Here is a 23641-nt window from a genome sequence, read left to right on the forward strand (position 1 = left end):
CTCACGCACCACGGGCATGCTGTTATTTTGTACCCATCTGTGAAAAGAATCTTTTAAGATATTATATTATATTTGTAACTATAATAATTAGTGTTTAAATTAAACTTAAAAGATTTTTTTTTTGCAAAATACATGTAAATAATATAATTAGTTACTTTTTAATCTATGATCTGTCTATGTGTCTAAATATTTAATGTAATGAGACAAAAAGTTTTTGGTTGGTAAACAGCCGGTCAGGTGTGAGAGCAACCTCAATGTATATGGACCAAATAGTCTATATATATGGGCCTACATAAGTAGTTCATAGTTATTATTATTTTCTCACAATATTCAGCCAACAAAGTAGTCCATAAGGTGGGTTCCACTAGAGATTAAAAATTATTCTTTCCAACTATCTTATGTATCATGACACAAGAGAGAGCATGGAGAGAGAAAATAACATTTCTTTATTGCTTATAGGTAGTCCATAGGGTTATGGGTACCTTTTGTTATAGGCTGTTATATGGACTACCTCTACAATATTTCAGCTAACTAATAAAAAGTATTTTATTCTCTATGAACTACTTTACTCCTATATTGTGGTTGCTTCGAGTATAGAACACTGTGCGATGGCTGGGTAGCACTGCTGGACCAACAACCTAACGGGCAGCAGCCTTCACAGCTTCTTGACGTGCTGTCGACTGGCCTAAAAATTTTTCATCCATCTTATCGAATCTTTAGACACATATATGGAACATTAAATATAGATAAAAAAACTAATTACACAGTTTGGTTGAAAATCACGAGACGAATCTTTTAAGCCTAGTTAGTCTATGATTAGCCTTAAGTACTACAGTAACCCACATGTGCTAATAATAGATTAATTATGCTTAATAGGTTTGTCTTGCAGTTTCCAGACGAGTTGTGTAATTTATTTTTTTATTAGTGTCTAAAAACCACTCCCAACATCCTTCCGACATATCCGATGTGACAACCAAAAATTTTTTATCTCCAATCTAAACAGGCCCAAAAGTTGTGTTGCTCAACAGCACGCAGCTAAGGAGATCCGACACCTTTTTTCTGGATAGAGCCTTGTTTAGTTCACAAAAATTTTTAAGATTCTCCGTCACATCAAATCTTTGATCGCATGTATAGAGTATTAAATATAGACGAAAATAAAAAATAATTGCACAGTTTACCTGTAATTTGTGAGATGAATCTTTTGAGCCTAGTTACTCCGTGATTGGACAAAGTTTGTCAAATAAAAACGAAAGTGCTACGGTAGCAAAAAAGCAAAAATTTTGCAAACTAAACAAGGCCTCTGTTCCAAATTATAAGTCACTTTGACTTATTTACATCAATTTTGCTCTGAATTTAGATATAATGAATATCTAGACACATAGCAAAATCTATATACCATAAAAGTCATCGTCATCTGATTATACAATCAATCAATCACCATCCAGAGCAAAATTAGCAAGCATCAGAGGCAAACCTCTAGTTCAAGTCACCATTCATACAGCAGGAAATGGCAAGTAATTCAGAAGCGTGCATCTACAAGTTAACTATGCTCAAATTTTCACTTGCAAAATTGAAGCTATATACAATGACATTTACAGGCAGAGTGAGAGAACTAAATACAGACAAAATTTGGTATTAGTGTCCAGGTCAAAATTCTAGCTGCACATTTAAGCAAACTCGTATATGCGAGCCACACAAGTGGGGAGAAGAAAGAACTGCCTTAAACAATCTTTTTTAAGGCCTTCTGTATAATCCAATCAATCCCTGCACTAACAGTACCCTACTCGCTCTGCAATGTACACTCACTTTCAAAATGTCCCTTATATTTATATATCTGGTTCTACTTTGGTCACCCTCACTTTCTGATTTGACAGAGAAGTAAAGGATTCCACTAGCTCAGCAGTCACCAACCATGTCTTGGTGCTTCCAAAATTATCTCCATCTTGGAGAAGATAGTGGTGGACTATTGTGGTATAACGTCTCTTGATACTCACTAGCACTCAAGAACACCCAATGGACACCAGCTACATCCCACAGACCAACCAAGAACACCAAGAATCATGTCAACACTGGAACATGCACTGACCTGCAAGCACAGAGATTATTAGGTAGAACGCTCATGAAAAAGAACGTGCTTGAAAGACAAATACTAGCATCAACTATCAATTAAGTAAGCATACCACATTCTCATAGCTTCCCTCAAAATGGAACAGCATCACACCCATTCCCCTCCTTTTATTGACTTCTGCCTGGAAAACACAAGAACTAAGATGACGAACTGACTAAAAAATACAAAGAGGATGTGTATCCAATTAAATGGATGCAAAATTCAGTAAATAACTCAGAAAATAGCTGAATGGTCATTGAAAAAGGTAAGGCACAAGACAAAAAAAGAAGAAGACATTTGACATGTTGAGAATCAAAGATTTGGATTCACATACCACACAAGAACATATGGTAATTCCACAAGCTGTAAGAGCTGATGTAACCTCCGCCATCATCCCTGTGAATGTCACCAAATTAATTCACGAGATTTTACAAACATTACCAGTGAATGCTCAATAACAATATAGCAAATGTGAAAAGCTAGTAGCAGCTACAGGCCTACAGCTAAGGAGTGTTTCATTTGACCAAAAAAACAACAGACTGTACAAAGATCGAATCAGTCTCTTGAAAGCGTGCATAGAGAGCACACTAAGGGAGGGGAGCGTTTGGTTTGAAGAATCAATCCATTCTATATGGAGTGATGCATCATGAGTTCATTCCTCAAATTTAGTGGAATGTCCCCATTCTCATACTAGTATTAATTATTAGCTTGTGACCGAATGAAGTGGTGATGGATCAACTCATTCCATTCCATAAACCAAACAAAAAACTAGAATAAGATGATGATAAACCACATCATTCCACAAACCAAACACCCCATAAAGGAATGAAGGCTTGGAACATTTCCACAATGATTAGCATTGCAGCTTTCCAATGTTAGGGCAGGCAAAGATTAGGAGCCATTTACATGGAGAGCTACCATAGTTAAATGCTACTGCCAGTCAGCTAAGTTAGGCCGTCAAGCTATAAATCATTCTTAAGGCCTGACTGATTGTGATATTTACAAGGCTATAATTAGCCAGATTCAACACACAATAATTTGACGTGAACAAGTTTATCGTAAAACTCAGATATTACTTCAAGGTAGACAAGATAGAAAGATCAGTATAACTTTTCTGTCTAGTGCAACAGTATGGCAAAAGCATATCACCTTTTCGGTTAACACAGGCTATGCAAAGCCATTGGACAGAGTTGCCTTCCGTACTATGCCAACTAGAAATTTTACCAGATTTCCAGCGATCCAAACCAGGGAAAACTTCCTTGCAGGTGGAATTGCCAGGGTGCATTAACTCATTGAAGCTATCACCTCGAATTGTAGAATGACCATTGATTTTGATGCCCAACTCCTTAACAGTTTTGTTTTGCTTCCCATTGAGCTTTGGATGGACATTATTAACAGGTAAAAAACCATCGCTACTTTTGTTGACAAAGAATAATTTATCAGAACTTAATATCTTCTCCCAGTTGAATTTACTATCTTCGTTCTTGGTGCTTGGAAGTGAAAGCTCACTATCACTTTCGTCTTCAAGATCCGCAACAAAATTATTAACTGCGTCAGCAGTAATTTCAGCAGCAGAAAGAGCAGCTTGCTCCCTTAAGAACTGTTAAGGAAAAGATTCATTACTGAGCTGTCTTGTAATGTAGGATAAAAAATTAAAATGATAGTACCACATACTTTCATAATTTTGTGCCTAGCACTGCGAGTTTTTGCGTGCTGTAGCCACTGCTGGTGACGCTGGAAAGCATACTTACTAGATAATTTCTGAAACGGAAACAAATATGTTGAGTTAGTCCAAATGTTCATGGATATAAGAAGTTTCCAATGCAATTTCTCCCTCGAAATCCTCCTGATGGATACAGGGCAATAAAACGAGCATTGTGATACTGAGTTACTGACAAACACATACGTAATTCAGATTTGCACCCAAATTGTTATAAGACTATTTTAAAAGACAGTTAGAGCAACTCCAAGAGCTTGGCTAAAATTAGTAGCTAATTTCATTGTTTAGCTATTTTGTAAAAAACTACTTAACAAAGAAGAAGTCCACAACAGCCTTGCTATTTTACAAAATCAGATAGCCAGTGTCAGTGGTTGACTATATATGATATGACCACCGAAAATCAAGGGATAGCCAACTTTCTATTTTACAAAACCAGATAGCACATCTGTTGGAGCCTACTTTTTGCTATGCAAATTCTAAAATAGTCTCTACAACAAGAATAGCCAAGCTCTTGGAGTTGCTCTTAGCAGTTACTTATGTAGGTCAGCCTTGATAGCTGCTCATGATGGTTGGGTATTGAGATCAGATTGATTGGCCTACCTAACGCCGTAGGTTAAAAACGGACAGATTGGTTGATTCACTATGAGACCACATACGTCCTCTAGGAAAAAGAAAGTAACATTTGATCTCATGGTGGTGCTATGGTGCATGCATGCAGTCACATTTAGATGGATCCGCAACAAAAGAAGTACGATATCATGAACCCAGTTAGACAAGAAAACAAGGAAAGGTCCATGTCGATCCCTGCATGTACGATCTCTCTTGAACTCGGTATGCTTGTAGCGGGCTAGTGGCTGCCGCATAGATCACTGTCTTGACTCTTTAACTGATACAAGGTGTCCCCTCAACGTAATTATCAGCAGAAACCTCAGCGAAATCGGCTGAGAAAATGCCCAAACTCTGGCCTCACCCAGCCCCACCATAACCTGGGCGTGATCACTGCCACTACCACCAGATAGGACCACACCGTTACGGCATAGGCCAGCACCCTGCCATTAATTTTGGGGAGCCACAGTGACTCAGCGATGGATTTTTTTAAGCAAGCTGGGATTCAAACCCTGGTTGGTTGGTATCACTACTACCACACTATTCGTGCGTTTGCGGAATTATCAGTTATTGCTAATTCCCTGGGCATTCTTAGTTTATTACTTCAACATGTATGCTGGTTGCTGGAGAATATAATGAATTGCAAAGGCCTGACTTGTACAAGCTGGAAAATGGAAATGACCTTTTGGGCAATCAATAAAAATCTCAAACACTCAGCAGTTGGCATAAATCCTTTTTAGAGGGTTACTACTGTAAACAGTAGTATGCATTTCTCTGCAGCAAGTTGAAAATTTTGACAGTACAACTAGAAGTTCAAGAAAAAAAAATGATGCTATACAAATTTAGCTAGCTGGTCATATGCCTGTATAAAACTAAAGAGTTACAACCATACTGAAGTTAATATTAGGAAACCAAGAATTAAGAGCATAAATTGACCAATAAGCAACATTGCATGATTTTGACAAAACCAAAGCAGCACCTTGTATGTGTGTATCTTGACATTGCAAAATTGTCAAAAAAAAAATCTACATCAGAAACAAATCATGAGATATAAGAGAGGAATACTGACATCATAAGTTATAATCTCCACCACTTCAGCATTTGCAAGTACATGGATTGGTGAAACCAGATTGCCATTCACCTGCAAAAGAGCATATGAAAACACTAATGGAATTAATCATCACAATGTATTTCCATTTTTTTCCTCATAATTTACCTTTGCTGCAATCATTTTGTTGCCGATTTCAGTATGGATCAGATAAGCATAATCAACCACTGTGGCTCCCTCAGGCAGGTTTTTAATCTACAAGTAACAGCGTATTTAGAGCCCAAAACAGTCTATGCTGTTAACTAACTAATATTTCCAAGTTCATTGCCTCACCTCGCCTTTAGGAGTAAACACAAAGACACGGCTTCCCAGAAGATCTCGGGTGATAGTATCAACAAATTCCCTAGAACTCATATTACCAACAAACTCTTCCTGCCACTCACGGATTGCATTGAGCCAACCAATCTATGAAAAATGGTAAGCTATTAAAACTTTTCTCAAGCCAACTGTGGTATAATATTTAAATTAGAAGTACTATAAGCTTTAAAAGGATTAGCATGATTGGAAAGATATATTACAGTACCCTCAGAGCAAAGCCTGTGTTGTTCAAGCAGATTACTTTCCCCTTGGCATTTCTTCCACTTGATATTCCAGGGCGAACAGGTCCAGAAACCACCCCTCTTCCACTGTAATGTGCAGCAATACCTCTTTCTGCTATTAAATCCATATCTTCTGTTCTTATCTGTGATAGTGATACAGTTAGAATTTTAAACATAAGTCACAAATAACAACAGGATGAAAATACATTCTTTGCTTGATATTTGCCAGTTTAAATTAACAAATGAGTAGGCAGCATTACCTGAACTTCCAAATGGAACATACTCTCGTTAAGAAATGGTATCACTGTTGTGTGTAGACTTTGGTAGCCATTAGGTTTTGGAGTTGCAATGTAATCTTTCACCTGTTGGCACAATTGATTGTTAGAAAGGTGGTATAATTCACAAAAGAACATTAAACACGACGAAAAGAAGATAACTCACAGCTTGAGGAATGGGTGTCCATATACCATGAACAAGGCCAAGAACATGATAGCAGATCTGAAGTAAATGGAACATACTTGAGCCAATGACAAATCCATTGTATAAGCAATATAATAATTTGTTGTTGGTGGTACCTGTTGTGCAGTGCACAATGGCCCAACACCATTGCAGGATTTTGGTTTTATGATGATCCTCAGCTAAGCAAGTAATGTAAGGTTCATTATTTTACAAATAACATCATATTCAGAGTAATATAAATAGTATGGATATTAAAAAACATACCTGAGCAACCTGATTCACCTCGTTTATTGAACTCTTGGATTTGAGTGTACTTTTGTAAATGCTGAAAGATGGCTCAAAAAATAAATAATCCACCAAATAAAAAACCTTACACCATATTTCCAAGTAAGAACCACATAACACTCGCACCACTATAATAATAACTTTTGGTTTAAAATGCAATTGAGACGCACAACTAAGCAAATAAGCAGGCAACCGTACCATGAAGTATTATCATATTACGGAGTGGTTTTTAATCAGCAACGAACATGATTCAGTCACCACCCTTTTTAAAAAACTTAAAGGAAAAAAAAACTGGAAAATGTGTAGCAGACTGGTTGATTGTATGATCTCATAGGAAATGGGTTGGAAAACTCTGTAAGAAATATCTAGGGAACACAATAGCATGCCAGCACAGCACTTCAGCAAGCATAGGTGGTGTTATAGTATGATAATCTGATTCTTAATGAAAATAGATAAAATTCTCTTTGGAGTCTAAAGCCAGTAGCACTTTTAGTTTAATGAGATGGTATGCGCTCACCTGTAGAGCTCTTTGTAAACTGAGCGCACTTCTGTTTCAACACTAACAAGATCAAGAAACTGATCCTCAACAATCTTTTGCCTTAAAATCCTATTCGCCTGGAATTAAAGAATCTCAAATTAATGTCATCCATTGCAAACATGAGAAAATGACACTGAATCATGCCAGAGTATCAATCATAACTTAAAAGCTACCAAACAAACACAGCACCTCTTCCAATTCTTGTTCATGGGCCTTGTACAGGTCTTCAACTCTTTTCCTTAGTTCAGCAAAACCAGTGGGGTTAACGTACATGAAGGATAGATATTCCAGCTCAGACTACAAAGACAAGAGCTGCTGGTCAAAAGGAAGGAAGAACTGAGAGTAAAACATTAGGATATAAAATTTTTTCTTCATAAAAAATACACTGATATATGCCTACATGAAAAGAGAAGTACACAAAACAAAATATTTTTTAACACGGATAAAAGTAGCAGTACATCACCTATTATAACAAAAATAAAGGGCACGGCCTTTCTTTAGTCCCTCAATTTTGAGAGATAGACCTTTCCCTAGCTCAAAAACCATGATTAAAACCAGACGCAAAGGACTAAAGAGACTGCTTTCACAAGTTCAGGGGTTGGACTACTATTGCAGAGGGTGTCAAAACTAGAATTATTCCCCAAATACTTTTATAAGAAAGAATTATGGACAGCAAGTGAACCTTGGTTTTATTTTATTCTAGAATTATTCTACAAAATATGTTTACAACAAGTGAACCTTAGTTTTATTTTATTTTTAAAAGGTAAGTAGTAAAATATAAGGCAAGATTTTCTCTTAACACAACGGGTCGTCATGGGAGAAGGATGTCAGAGCACAGCTGATAGCCTGATACAAGACTATACATAGCATGTATTCACAAAAAATTGTAACAGAGGTAACAGAAACATTCCACTCTGAGAACACATAAAGATGAAGCCAGTTATTTTTTTAATGGTACCCAAAATTTTATAAAAAGAAAATATATGCAGCATATATTGCAAAATTGAACAAGATGAAATAAAACAAATAAAGCAATGCAGTATTAAAGCTAGCTCTTATAGGTCCTAAGGCTCAGCAGATACCTTTATACGGTACATCCCAAGGAGTTTTGCTAGAGGGGCAAAGACCTGCAGTGTCTCCATGGCGATGGCATACTGCAAATAGTCATGCTTAGTACTTAGGGTGGAAGTAAGATACATCCGTATCTTAAATCAGGAATAAGAATTCACCTGCTTGTGCTGAGGCATATGTGTGAGAGTACGCATGTTATGCAACCTGTCTGCCAGTTTGACGATGATCACACGAACCTACAGCATTGATTTTTTTTTTCTTAAGTAAAATTTAGAGGTAAATCTTTTTTTCCTGATAAGATGTTCCATATGGATAAAAAGGATACCTCTTCTGTCATGGCAAGAAACATCTGCCTTAGGTCGTCTGCTTTAAGATCTTGTTTCGAGCTACCTTCACTTTTACACTGAAGTTTCCCCAACTTAGATACCTACATTTAAAACAGAGCAGGTTTTGCGCTAGATTTACTACATGATTGGCAAAATTCTCAAAGTTGCAGCTTTGCAAAAAACAATAATATACCTTTGTCTCCCCTTCAACAATACGGCGCACAGTTGGCCCAAACTCATTTTCTATTCTTTCAAAGGTAACCACGTCTGTATCTTCAACAGTGTCATGCAATAAACCAGCAGCAATGGATTCCCAGTCAAGTTCCTAATTATACCAAAGCAGAACAGAACTTAGATTCATTGTGTATACTAGGGACAAGTACAGAAATTGCATCACCATAGGGTCAATGAATGTCAATCAAGTTCCAAATTATGTCCAGGGAGAAAAAAAAACTTCATTGCTACTACTATAGGCCCTAGGGACCCTTCAAGGAAAATACTCGTCCTAAAATATAAGGAATATTTAGTTGTCCTAAATCAAGCTGTCCTATGTTCTACCAAGTATATAGAAAAGAACAATAATATTTAAGACACCAAATTTGCATCATTAGATACATTACAAAATATGTTTTCATAATTTACCTCTTTGATATGGTAGATGTTACTCCCTCTGTCCCTGAAAACTTCAACTTCTAGAGTTGTCCTAAGTCAAACTTTTAAAACTTTGACCGAATTTCTAGAAAACACGATAAGATTTATAGTACCAAACTAATACCATTAGATTTATCATAGAATATATTTTCATAAGATACTCATTTTATGTTATAGATATTGATGCTCTTTTTTATAAAGTTAGTCAAAGTTAAAAAAAGTTTGACTAACACGGATTCTAGGAGTGGAAGCTTTCAGGGACAGAGGGAGTAGTACTCTTATCTATAAACTTGGTCAAACTTAGGACAGTTTGACTTAGGAGTTAGGACAACTCAAATCCTTTATATTTCAGGATGGAATACCTCACCAGTGTCAACAATATTACTACTTACATGCTCTCCAAGGATACGAGCAACTTCGACAGGATGAATAATGAATGGTTCTCCACTTCGCCGTTTTTGTCCACTGTGTGCTTCGTACGCCAACTGCAATTATTAATGAACTATCATGATGCAGACATTCATGTAGGCACTTCCACAGAAACCAGAAAGTGCAAAACTGTTTTTTTTTCAAATAGCATGGAAGGAAGATATTGTGAATCAGTTACCTTCAAAGCGTCACGCACAAAGTTTAACTCTTCAGGTTGAAGATATGAAACAGCTGGTTTGAGATCCTGTTATGCAGAAAAAAAAGGTTACATTCACTATGATTGAAGTCACCCTTGATTCGCATAAGGAAATCTAACATTAAAGTCAAGTCTTGCTTCGCCTAATAACCTAGTAGCACCTGAGGTATGAAGGTAAACTTGCACATAAAAAAAATGTTGTTTCAAACTCAAGAGGAGCAAAATGTACTACCAAGTTACAACTTACAATAAACGGGTACCATTTGGTAAAACTGATGTGGCCACGTGGCTGGTGAAATGAATGTATTACTCTGGCCAGAAACTACATTTCAAAAGCATCAAGGAGCTTGACTCCTTTCTCTTTTCTTTTAGTTAAAACATGTGTTGGCACCATGGAGAAGGAAATAATTCTGATGTTCCACTACCAGGAATAGAATGGTCCCTATTCCTTACATATTCTAGAATATTTGTGCAAAGGTTAGAGACAAGGTGGCAGGCACTATATATCATATCACACTGTTGTATGTTTGCTACCCTTAAAAAAAACTCTGGATGGTCATAAAACTGCAAACCAAATCGAGGGATTTGATCGAAGCTAGAAAATGTAGCTCTTCAGATATGCACAGAAGTGCAAATTACATAAGTGATTCAATGACACACCTCCCACAAAGTCTCTGGGGAGATGATGAAGGATTCAGATGATGAATAGCAGTAAGCTCTCCATGTTGGGTCGACAGTAGTAGACCAAGGTCTGACAAAACTTGCAGAGTAGGCAGGTGATGGATCATAACCAAATTTCCCTCTATTGATGTCCTCATCAAAGGTGATATGCAGTAACTGAAAAAACAAGTAAAAGGTTATTGGAAAATGGAAAACTCAGCTACTTAAATACGCCAAGGAAATGTGAATGCAGATTTTCTTTTAAAAAAAAAAATGTTACATTCACAAAACGACCACAATCTGACATGGTGTTAACTCACAAATTTAACTATAAAAACATAATCAGCATCATCACAAAGTGGAGTATAAAGCAAATTGATTGCCCAGGTTGGATGGAATCATTATAAGCTCCTGAATTCTAGTTGGTTATATTAGGAAAATTGGAATGTCTTTGGGTAGTGTTAGAATTCTCTGAAAAACCTTTGGACAAGTCATCAGCAACATTAGCTCCTTAAAGTGTGTGCCAGGGGGCAGGCATGTGTGGCATGCTCCTCCATCCACACTACCTATAACTTATCCACAACCCAGAACACCACTCCCTTAGCATCAGGATACTTCCTTTCCTTCCAGTTGGCTTAATCAGAGGTAGTACCGTAGTAGCAGAGTGACCACAGACCTATACCTTACTTGCACTAGCTACCTGTTGCAGTTGTCAATATACCAAAAACAAAACTGAATTACTTGATATTCTACCACATTACTAGATATCATACCGCAAAATACATGATTCTGCAATGGGGTCTGACTATGAATTTCAAGGAAAACTGGAGAATGGAGACCATAGTGTGTATTACAGAGGAAACTGACGACAACGCTGGGTCAACGCTGAATAGAACATGAGATGGTCAAGGCATCCTCAGTGTTGGAGTATAAGGTTTAGGCCCATGAGGCCCATGTATGTGACCATATTGCTACCCTTCTAGGGTCAGCCCAATCAAGGAAATCACAGTTTACAGCACTCAGGAATGGTCTTTTGGATTTCAATAACATGATATGTTGTCCAACAAAGCTACGAAAGGATGCTGTGGACTGTGGAGTCATTCATAGATTGTTCTGTTCGAAAAGGAAAATAATCTCAGGTTTGCTTGTGAGGTAGCCAAATTATTAGTTGCCCAGATACTACTTCCACTAAATATTAGGCTACAACGATTGACCCAAATAAGGGCCTGTTTGGTACAGCTCACAACAGCTTCATGAGCTGTTGTGAGCTGTTTTTTTTGCCAAACACTTATTTCCAAAACAGCTTCATGGATGAAGCTGTTTTTCCCCTCCTCTCACAAATACATAAGTTGGATGAAGCTAGAAAAAAGTAGCTTATTGCAGCTTCTCCTTCATTTCTCTCTCTCAACTATGTATGAAGTAGTTGGTGAAGCTATTTTGCCAAACACTTTTTCCAAAACAGCTCAGCTTCATCTAGAAAGTCACTCATGAAGCTATTTTCTAAAAAAAACAGCTTTACTAGTGAAGTTGAGCTGTGCCAAACAAGCCCTAAATGTTAGCAAAATTTGAACCATTGTCAAGTGGAAAGCTAAAAAGGAACGGAGATTTTCCTAGCATATGTTTGGTGGATTGATTATCTGTAAGAGCGTTACCTTTTTTTCTCAGCTCCGTGAGTTACATTTCAATCATTCCCTTATGGTTTAATGAGACAGTACAAAAAATTAGCCCCTTTGCGCTAGAAACTGCTCCTTAATCCTCTTATGCTCTATGACTGAATGGATATAATTCTAGAGTGTATGTTATCAAACTCTTCCATCCACCACTAACATGCACAAAGCACAAGATTGCACATTTGAGATAAGCCAATGTCTAAACTACACTTATTTAGTAACAGATATAATCTGCAACTATTCAGTAACGGAGATAGTATGTCTACTCTACACCTATTTAGTGCTCTTGTTCCAAGTTATAGTTCACTTTAGCTTTGTCCTAAGTCAAACTTCTCTAACTTTGACCAAGTTTATAGAAAATTGCATCAACATCTACAACATCAAACTAGTTTCACCAAATTCTCTATGAAATATGTCTTGATAGTGCATTTATTTGAACTTGTACACGTGAACATATTTCTCTAAAACTTAGTCAAAGTTAGAAAAGTTTGACTGAGGACAAATTTGGCACAGAGGTAGAAAGAGATAGAGTATGTCAATTCAATACCTATTAAGTAACAGAAAGAAAAGAGTAGAAAACCATATGTAGACAGAACATACACAAAATGTAGACAAAAAAATGGTCAAGGAAGGCAATAGAAAACTGTCATGCAAACTAGAAGCCAAAGACAAAATAATAACAGCAAACAAGCAACATCCACAATATAAAAAAAAACATGTCAGTTATTGATGTATTGGGTCAAAAGCAGGTATATAAAAGAGTGTAACTGCTATACAGGTGATTACAGGATGCTTGGATGCTGTAGACAGGATCACTGAAACTGAAAGGAATCTTTCCAGAGCTTGTTTACTTTGGAACTAAAAAATGCCATGCAATGATTTTTTCTTAAAAAAAATGACATGCAATGCACATGAAACAAATTCCATTAAATTCAATTACAGAAAAGAAATTCCCTTTACTAGAGTAATTGTGAATTGTGATTCAAGTGGATAGAGTACAGTTCTGCCGCTGAAGATATTGCACTCAGCTAGCAAAGGCCAGCAATGGCGCCCACAAGGAAAGAGAATTCCATTTTTCTTGCCTATAAAATTAAAGAAATGACACTGAACTGTGCTATGAAGCTAAGCTTTCATGAAGCTGTGTGCGATCACCGGATTTCACCTTTCTAACTCATGATATATTCTACCAGCATCGATACTGCTTACCAAAATCAAGAGAACATCAGGCCCTATATTACTGCAAGTTATTCTTCGAATACATTTAACAGAACCTGCTAATGGAACAAACTGATCATGCCAGCTAACCAAATAAATGCATAACTTATTTTTAGTGAGGAAATAAATGCATAAAACTGAATGGTAAAGCAGCTTACCGAATAATTGCACGATGAAACAAAAATGCAAAGAGAGCGCACTTTAAATTATTATCCTGCACGACCTAGCAGCTAGAGGGGTCGATTTGAAGTCTGATAAGTGATAAAACATTGTTTGCTACCAGAATGTTGTAGTAGACTGCTACTTCAACTCAGCTGGCTTAAGTAGGCAAAACACAAAATCCATATCGATACTATGGCTTGAATAACAGGTTCAACTCAGCTGGCTTAAGTAGGCAAAACACGAAATCCGTATCGACACTATGGCTTGAATAGCAGAAACAGCAACAGAGCAGTGGCGACGCACCGAGTTGTTACTCCGACGCGAGCGCCCGCGCCTCCTCCAGCCGCCTCCGGCCTCGGCGTGGCCGCACGAGGAGCACTGCGCGGTGCTGGCGAGCGCGCCCGTGAGCGCGCGCGGCGCGTTCCACGCGCAAGAGAGTACGCTGCATTCGTAGGGCCTTCCGCCCCCCTTCCACGAGGCGGCCGTGCACGAGCTCACGCACTCCAGAGACGACGACGCTGCACGCGGAAAGCCACAAACACGCCACAAAAAGCATCAGACCCCCCCGGAGAGGCGGCAAATCGAGAACCCTAGGCAGCCCATAGAATCATAAAGCGGGGAAGGCGGGATTGCTGTATCTGTTACCGGGTACGGTGGGCGGCCGGGTCTGCATGGCGCGGCGCGGCGCAATCTCATCGGCGGCGCTGAGGCCCTCGTGCGGTCGCCGCCGCTGCCGCCTCCAGTTGGGCACGAATTGGGCGCGCAGCCGCAGGGAGCGAGCGGCGAGTCGCGTCGAGACCGGGAGAGAGGGCGGGCTTTGCCGAGGGGTGGGGGAGGGATGGAGGGAGGGACGGGGAGACGGAAGAACTCGAAGAAGGGATAACACGAGACGGAGGCCACACAAAGGCCGCGGCCGTGGTGAAATGGAACAGGAAGGGTGCGGTGCGGCGGGTGCGTGACTCCCTGCCCTCTTCGCTGGGTGCTGGTGCTTGGCCTCTGGACTCCGCAGCTCGCCGTTCTTCTATTTTCGTCTCGCCGTGCAATTTCGGACGGTTTTTTCTGTGATTTTTGTCTGATTTACTTGCCACGATGGCGTTGGTCGCTGGATTCTAGTGCTCTGCTCGGGCTCGGCTGCTCCACTTGTCTAGAGCTACCTCTCAGCTGAGCCGCCGCAAGTCAAGGGCCTTAAAAGGCTGCAGCGCACGCCTTGCTTGTGAGCGTTATGCAGTTTTGTTTATGTCTTCATATATAATTTTGGCCATGCAAATGAGCGCGTTCCGAAAACGCCAGATTTTTTATAATCCGTTTTTTATTTAATTTATTAGTTGCAATGATACAGAGTATCTTTTTTTTCTTTTCTTTCTTTTTTTTAGAGAGGGGGGAGGAGGGATGCATCTCTTATTCAAGCACTCCATCCTTTTTGTCCATTCCTCACTTGCTTTTGGGGTGGTTTGAATTTTGACTAAGGCCTTGTTTAGTTCTGAAAAAATTTCGGATTTCGCTACTGTAGCACTTTCGTTTTTATTTGACAAATATTGTCCAATCATGAACTAACTAGGATCAAAAGATTCGTCTCGCGATTTACAGACAAGTTGTGTAATTAGTTTTTATTTTCGTCTATATTTTTAATGCTTCATGCATGTGCCACAAGGTTCGATGTGACGGTGAATCTTGAAAACTTTTTGAATTTCGAGGTGAACTAAATAAAGCCTAACAACGAGAAGAAATGAGATTTCCCATGATCACTGTGTCGCCAGCAACAATCACATGTGCGTGCTAGCATAGACTATTTTCGACTGTCGTCATCTAAGGCCTTGTTTAGTTCGTAAAATTTTTCAAGATTTCCCGTCACATCGAATCTTGCGGCACATGCATGGAGTATTAAATATACATAAAAACAAAAACTATTTGCACAGTTCATCTGTAAACCGCGAGATGAATCTTTTGAGCCTAATTACTCTATAATTGGACAATGTTTGTCAAATAAAAACGAAAGTGCTACAGTGCCGTTTTTCACAAGTTTTTGCGAACTGAACAAGGCCTAAAGAAACACATAAAGAAAAGGCTAAGCATATATGATAGGACATGCCCTTTTAAGGAGTACTATATATATACCGTATCTTGTTAGTGTTTCTACGGAAGAGCAAGGAATGGATAGCTAGTGCCTAAGTTTGTAAAGGTGTTTGCCTTTGCGCTTATCCTCATTTGCGGTAATACTATGAACAGAACGTGGACTCGATCCTTTGGTGGAAAATATCCCGGTGTTCTTGTAGGTTCTTGTTTTATGTGTTTTTTTTCAAATAACATTGGTCTACAAATTACAATTAGGATTTATTTTCTGCTCTATTTAGCGGGTTCCTTCCCTAAGGTCATATGTTAGTTAAAAATTAGGGCATACGGATCCACGAACCGCATCACACAATCCACCATTGGCAACCCAACAAAATGATCAATCAGCGCATGAGCCCATTGCCCATGTCCACAAGATTTTGGTCCACACCTATGGACTTCTGTTCGCGAGTTTGTTAACTTTGCTTTCTGTGAACATTTTTTTCATTCAGCAGTCCATGCAGTGCTCCAGTTCGAGTACTTGTTGTCAAACATGATGTTATGTGGCTGCTGGGATTGAGGGAGATTGATTGGGATTGAGGAAGCGGCGGCTGAAGGCGTGAACAGTATCCGCGGCTACTGTTCACATGGAGGCGGCGAGGCTAGGGTTTTAGGCGCTAGGAACGCCGGCCGCGAGGCTCTGCCCACGGCCGGCAAGAGAGAAGGGATTTCCTTCTAATCTCTTGCTTGATTAGATTGATAGATCTCCTCTCTTTATATAGAGAGGTTTACTTGACTTACTTGACCCCTAAGCAAGCGACTAATTAACCCTAATGGGCTAAGGCCCAATAAGTCCTTGACTCTTCTAACACATGACATATGTTCAGCTTTTTGTTTTGGGACGTCAAAAACTGTTCATGTGTTATGTTATGGTGTGTGTGTGTGTGTGCTCTCTAATTAGTGAGGCCTACACATATTACGTATTGGTGTGGATGTTTGGGCAGCTCTAATGCGATGAGAGTTGGCCTTGGTCTTAATCTATAAGGTGTCCCGCATCATGAAACATCTCTTGCCATCTTTTGTTGGTTTATAGCTACTTGTTGCTGAAAGCAAAAAAATATTGCAATGTGACATAATTACGATCATAGAAGAGACATATTGCAGATGCCTAAATGTTGATTAACATAGTTGTTGTCATCGCAGGTGACGTGGTTGATGTCGTCATCGATGAAGCAGTTGTTGCCATCATTGATGACATGGTCGGATGGTCATAATCAATGTCGTCTTTTCGTGAAATAGTGTTTTGTAGATATATCTATCAAAGGATGCAAGATGTATATCTTGTGGACGAAGTGGTTGTGGAGTGTTGAGGAAGACCATTAACGATGTAGCATCAATAATGTACTCGAACATATTGTTGTTGTAGTCATAGAACTGACGAAGTCACGTGACATGATGTAGCAGGTGATCGATCATAGACTTGCTGAAGATCTCATGGATGGAAGACATGGATCAAACCACACTAGTCTATAGCTCACCACGTGGAAAATATTGGCTATGGTTGGACTTGGACCCCTAATAATATGTCATTGATCTATTTTTTATTATATCGACCCTCAAGGTATTTATAGGTTTGTATGGAAAGGAAACTTAGAGTAAGGCCTTGTTTAGTTCGTAAAATTTTTGGTTTTTTGCTATTGTGGCACTTTCGTTTTTATTTAACAAACATTGTCCAATCACGAAGTAACTAGGCTCAAAAGATTCATCTCACAAATTACAGATAAACTGTGCAATTAGTTTTTATTTTCATCTATATTTAATGCTCCATGCATGCGACCAAAGATTCAATGTGACGGAGAATCTTGAAAATTTTTGAGAACTAAACAAGGCCTAAGCCAAGTTATACTAGGTCTAATTCTATTGTATTTCTAAAATTCTATCCGTGTAGTTTCTAAAATTTGTTCATTATCTCTAACTATACGTAAGGACAATCTCAACCCTAAACCATCAATCAGTTCCGCTTACCATATTATAAAGGTACTGTCGGAAACTTCATCAAACAATACAATATTTGTTTAACTAAGCTCGTACTTCATCTATTCCAAAATTAGTGTAGTCTGTTTCTAGAGAAGTTAATTGTTTTCTTTAACTTAACTAAATATATAAAAATACTAATATTTATTATGTGTAATATCATTAGATTGATAATAGAATATACTTTCATAAAAAAATATGTGGTGACACATATGTTTATATTATTTGCTACTCACTATGCTCTAAATTATAAGATATTTTGATTTTTCTAGATACATATTTTTTTACTATGCTAGACATAAGTGCATAGCAAAAGCAATGTAAGAAAAAGCTAAAACATCTTATAATTTAGAATAGATGGAGTATATACCTAGGCCTTGTTTAGATCTATTTTTTTTTGGAATTTTGCTACTGTAGCATTTTTGTTTTTATTTGACAAATATTATCTAATCATGGACTAACTAAGCTTAAAAGATTTGTCTCGCAAATTACAAACAAACTATGTAATTAGTTATTTTTATTTATATTTAGTGCTTCGTGCATGTGCCGCAAGATTCGATGTGACGGAGAATCTTGAAAAGTTTTTGAAATTTGGGTGGAACTAAACAAGACCCTAATTAAATTTTGAAAAGGCTGACTCATGTAAAGCCTTCCTCCCGCCGTATTCTCTCCGCCCTCTTTTCTATCTCCCGTCGAGACTAAAACGAGGGCAGCGAGGAGCGCGTGTAGTGCTCATAAAACCGTCGTCTCCCTAATTTTGTTGTACTACTTATTACGTGGAAGGCTAATCGAGACTATAGAACGACCGACCTTAACCAGTAAGAGAATGTTTGGTTGCTAGCCACAATCTACCACAACTAACTTTAGGCAAGTGTGGCAAGCCACAAAAAGTGTGGCTAGCAAATTGGTTGCCACACTTTACCATGCCTAAAGGAATCTTGCCACACTTTTTAACTCTATGACATGTGGAGCCCAAAAGAATCATGCCTAAGGTTAGTTGTGAACCAAACACTTACCAACTTGGTCAAACTTGCCTAAGGTAAAGTGTGGCAAATTGTGGCTAGCAACCAAACACCCCTTAATTTTGGGCTGGGACTGGGACTGGCCATCGTAGCCAAGTGCACCTCATCAATAATCCAAGTGGGGCGTAAAAGCTAGGCTTCGGGATGGCCAAAAAGCTTCAGCCAAGCTGTGAAAGCAAAGCGATGGGCGATGGCAACTCCAATTGCAGGATTAACTGCTGAGCAGCCAAAGCACGAGATCGTATTCAATCCCGTAGGCCAGGAAAGCAACCGGCCGAGCCCTTTACGTGACGCCACCAATGCCAGTGTCAGCCCCAACAAGAGCTAATCGCTTCGCTCACTTGCTGTTGCTGATGACCTGCGCTCCCGCGGTCCCGGCCGCCGCCTCGTGATCTCTCGACGTTGCAGTAGCTAGGACTAGGAGCCTCGTGGCCAACTGGACTTGCCATCTCACCGAAAGATACGCAGGTAGTGAGATGATGAGCATGAGGCCAGCGATGAGATGCTCCTACTACCACGAGGCCTTATTTAGGGCTTGTTTGGCACAGCTCAACTTTACTAGTAAAGCTGTTTTTTTGAAAATAGCTTCATAAGTGACTTTCTAGATGAAGCTGAGCTGTTTTGGAAAAAGTGTTTGGCAAAATAGGTTCACCAACTACTTCATGCATAGTTGAGAGAGAGAAATGAGGGAGAAGCTGCAATAAGGTACTTTTTTCCAGCTTCATCTAACTTATGTCTTTGTGAGAGGAGGGGAAAAATAGCTTCATCCATGAAGCTATTTTGGAAATAAGTGTTTGGCAAAAAAACAGCTCACAACAGCTCATGAAGCTGTTGTGAGCTATACCAAACAGGCCCTTAGTTCCAAAAAAAATTGCATAATTTTTTAGATTCCCAGTCACTATCGTATCGAATCTTGCGGTAATGTACGAAACATTAAATATAGATAAAAAATAACTAATTGTACAATTTATCTGTAATTTACAAGACAAATATTTTAAGCCTAATTAATCTATAAATTGGATAATATTTATCAAATACCCTACCGTACACGTTTTGCAAAGTTTTTTTTTAACTAAACAAGACCCAAGTAGTATTAGCCGCCGGCCGCCCGGCCCGGCGCGGGAGAAAGGCGAGCGATCCTACGTTCCCGCCAGTATCTTTCCGTCCAGGAACCATCTGATACTGATGGTTAGTGTTGTATATAATCTGGCACTGTAAAATCATGTCAAAGGCTCAAAGCGCTCGGTGAGTGGCGACACCTGGCACCCCCCACATGTACACCATCATCAGCGCGGCATGAGGAAATTTCTGCTAGGCGCCGGGCGCTGCCGCACGTTGACTACGGGCAGGCAGGCGCTGTGTAGTGGTGTGCTAGATTCGCTACATTAACACACACGCACACTCTCTCGTTAGTTCTCATTTATGTGATTCCCAATCACGTCAACAATTTTTTATTAAAAAAAACAGATCAGCCTAGAAAGGAAGGCATTTTTTTAATCATTATTCATTATTAGGAAAAAAAAGTAGACATCAAACTTCGATGTGGGCCTTGTTTAGTTCCAAAAAATTTTGCAAAATTTTTCAGATTCCCCGTCACATCGAATCTTTAGACGCATGCATGGAGTATTAAATATAAACGAAAATAAAAACTAATTGCATAGTTTGATCGGAATTGATGAGATGAATCTTTTGAGTCTAGTTAGTCCATGATTGGATAATATTTGTCACAAACAAACGAAAGTGCTACAGTGCCTGTTTTGCAAAATTTTTTAGAACTAAACAAGGCCGTGGTCTAAATGAATTTATCTCCCAAATTAGGGAGACAATGGTTTTATGAGCACTTCCCATGAGTACGTTCATGTACTACAAGATCTACAGAGTTAAAACTATACGCGTCAAGTTAAAAAAAAAAAACTATACGCGTCCCTACTCGTGGTAGTCGTGCACAATACAATATTCTGTTACTCTTTCCTAGATTGTTATATTCTCTACTTTCCTTTTCTATTACTCTTCCCTAGATTGTTATATTCATCTACTTTCCTTTTTTTTTTTTGGAGATAGATTTGCCGTTGGTGGCTGAGATGAGAAAGTAGTTTTCCTCGCTGCCTATTTAGGTATTTGGATTAATGTTTGATCCATGTTAGTGAGAGTACCAAGGAGTAGGAATCGCTTATAGTTCGAGTAGGAATCGCTGATGAGTAGAAATCAGAGTAGGACGAGCGGAAAATACATTAGAGAGGTCGCATGTGGAATCAGCGACTGCGGTCCCTTGCAAATTGTAATATAGTATTGTCTAGAAATATGTGTTCTCACCATGCGTTTTAGTAAAAAATGATAGTTATCCTGTAGCAACGTCCAAACACACTACCTACTATATTCTGATTTCTGAAACCACAAGCCATCAAAGGGGCAGTGTCTGGTGTGCATGTTATTAAGGTATAGCCAACTATGGTTGTCCCTTTACCCCCGAAAGAGCACCATTAAGACCTTGTTTGACAGAGCTTTCTAGAGCTGGTCACATGTAGCTCTATAAAATCTTGGATCTAGAGCTACAGACATGTTAGGTGCATTTACAGACTTATTTCATTTATATTTAAAATTAAATAAAAATATTTAAACCACTTTGTTTTAGTCTACAAACTACAAAACCAGAGCTAGAGCTGCGCCAAACAGACTTATCAAGGAAATCTCTCTTCTAGTATTATATGGACGAAGATTCAACGACTCAAGGATCACATGATCAAATTCCAAAAGATGCACAAACCTCCTTGACATGTAGTTGGTAGAACCTCAAACGGCTCCATACTGTTCTGACTGGCAGTTGATTGTTTAATCTACTCACCCAAGATAAAGAAAAATTTTCCCATGCTTAATGTACCAAGCACTCCCTACGTGGAGAATGCACTAATGACTAGCTCCACATTCAGCTAAACTTATACAACTACAGGCTACTCTCCCATATAAATGATCTTTGTTTCCTTAAAACAGCGAATCAATAAGTTAGGCCAATCTCAATGCATGTTTCATAAGAGTGTCATGCACATTAAATAGGATGTCACATAAGCAAAATTGCTGACTTGACAGAGTCATTAAATGGAGTTTCATTAGATGAGAGAGGAGTTTCATCCCCATGAAACTCATGTGGCTCGGTTACCTAGTTTATAGTCTTGATAATCATGCTATGAAACTATGCATTGAGACTGGCCTTATTAACATCAAAGGTGCCATCAATTATATGGATACTCTCCGGTTTAGAGATTTCTCTTCAATGAAGGTAAAACAAACCAACAAATTAGCATGACAAGGCCACCCGATCCTTCTTGAAATTAATGTTACACTGAGCATATATTGCTCAACTTTGAATGCATCTAGACTTAAGGTTTGTAAATCATCCAGTCAATCGACTAGTCTCGATTAATTGTCGACCATGTCCTGTATATTCTAGAACTGATATACTATATAGTATACTCCCCCTGTCCCTCAATAAATAGATTTAAGTCAAAATTTTAAAACTTCAACTGAATTTCTAGAAAAATCCAACATAATTTACAACATCAAATTAGTATCATTATATATGCCATAGAATATATTTTTAATAATATGCTCATTTTATGTTATAGATGTTGTTACTCTTAAATTGCACGGATTCTACGAATTGATTTATTTGGGAACGGAGGGAGTAAACTATAAAGCAAGCAGCAAGAGCACAGCCATCAAGCAGAGCTGAGAGGCTATATAGGCTTAGGCGAGATGATCTGAAGGAGGCGAGGGGCACACTCAGTCCAAGGAGAGCTCATCTTGCATTCTAGTGGGAGTGCGGGACTGCAGGAGCTGGCAAATGCAGCAGGGACCATAGCCCATGGGAGGCGGGATGGGGGGAGGCAGCGGCAAGCAGCAGCTCGAAGAAGGGAGCTGTGAGCCAGAGGTGCTTGAAGGAACAGGATCCCACAAAGTTTGAGCAAGGGCGCCCAGTGGAGACAATGACAACAGCTTGAGGAAGGGATTCGGTCGCGCTTGAAGGGATCTGGCGACGGCTTGAAGGGGACATCAGAGTGGACATGTGACAGCACAGGCCTGATCTCTGGAGGCTCCCCTCTCCTGTGACTTGTGGTATCCTAACCCTACTGGACCAGATTGGGCCCAACGACAACAAACAACTTAGTCATCCCCTCCCTAATCAGACGACTAATCAGTAATCACGATTTATTGATGACTAAGCAGACAACCAGGAACCTAGTCCAATCTAATCGCCTAGGTTCCCCTAATTGAGTTCAAGAGACTGATTAGGTTGACTAATCACGATTCACTTCTTGTAAACAATGTCTGGATATTTGGGACCTGTGGCCAAAATGAACTCATAACAGATGTAACCAGAAAGAATATTATGAATACTAGGAACCTGGAACACTACACACCTATAACAATAAAGAAGAAAAGACTTGATCTGTTTGAGCCACTTTCCTACTTATTATATCCAAGGGGCAAAATGAACACACAAATTACGAACAGATAACCAAAAAAACATCAGCTCATTATCATGAATACCAGGAACTTCAAATGTATACAACCAACAGCCAAACAGAAAAAAGGACACTGAAGACAAAATTACTAAGATGATTCATGTGCTGATGTGTCAATTGAATCTTAGAAATTACATAGCAGAGGGTTCAAACGGCACACCACCAGAATATAAACCCCACTCAGCATACAGAGGTGAGACAGCCAGGCAGGGAATGCTAAAATGACACTAGTTACTAGTAACTACATGATCGTTCTACTATACAAGTCCAAACA

At 38.9% G+C, this 23641-nt stretch overlaps 1 protein-coding gene across 1 annotated transcript; it reads right to left on the bottom strand.

The window, feature by feature from the left end:
* On the bottom strand, positions 1445 to 14713 carry LOC8082317 (putative GTP diphosphokinase RSH1, chloroplastic). The gene is made up of 24 exons (XM_021446443.1): positions 14388 to 14713; positions 14046 to 14260; positions 10696 to 10872; positions 10018 to 10083; positions 9803 to 9895; positions 8953 to 9084; positions 8759 to 8860; positions 8592 to 8669; positions 8445 to 8516; positions 7552 to 7659; positions 7342 to 7439; positions 6804 to 6864; positions 6656 to 6718; positions 6522 to 6578; positions 6341 to 6442; positions 6065 to 6223; positions 5815 to 5946; positions 5650 to 5736; positions 5503 to 5574; positions 3782 to 3868; positions 3257 to 3707; positions 2442 to 2503; positions 2181 to 2249; positions 1445 to 2086 (listed from the first exon to the last, which is right to left on the bottom strand). The coding sequence occupies exons 1-24, from the start codon at positions 14413 to 14415 to the stop codon at positions 1994 to 1996; spliced, it is 2664 nt and encodes an 887-aa protein (XP_021302118.1). The 5' UTR covers positions 14416 to 14713; the 3' UTR covers positions 1445 to 1993.

Source organism: Sorghum bicolor, chromosome 1 (genome assembly GCF_000003195.3).
Source record: "Sorghum bicolor cultivar BTx623 chromosome 1, Sorghum_bicolor_NCBIv3, whole genome shotgun sequence".
Classification (NCBI taxonomy): Eukaryota; Viridiplantae; Streptophyta; class Magnoliopsida; order Poales; family Poaceae; genus Sorghum; species Sorghum bicolor.

Excerpts from the sequence above, each read along its gene's own strand:
- LOC8082317 (XM_021446443.1), bottom strand. The coding sequence starts at position 14,415 with ATGCAGACCCGGCCGCCCACCGTACCCG. Across the intron at positions 9,085-9,802 it reads CTCGTATCCTTGGAGAGCAT|GAACTTGACTGGGAATCCAT; the intron begins GTAAGTAGTAAT and ends TGGTATAATTAG. Across the intron at positions 3,708-3,781 it reads CTAGGCACAAAATTATGAAA|TTCTTAAGGGAGCAAGCTGC; the intron begins GTATGTGGTACT and ends TTTCCTTAACAG.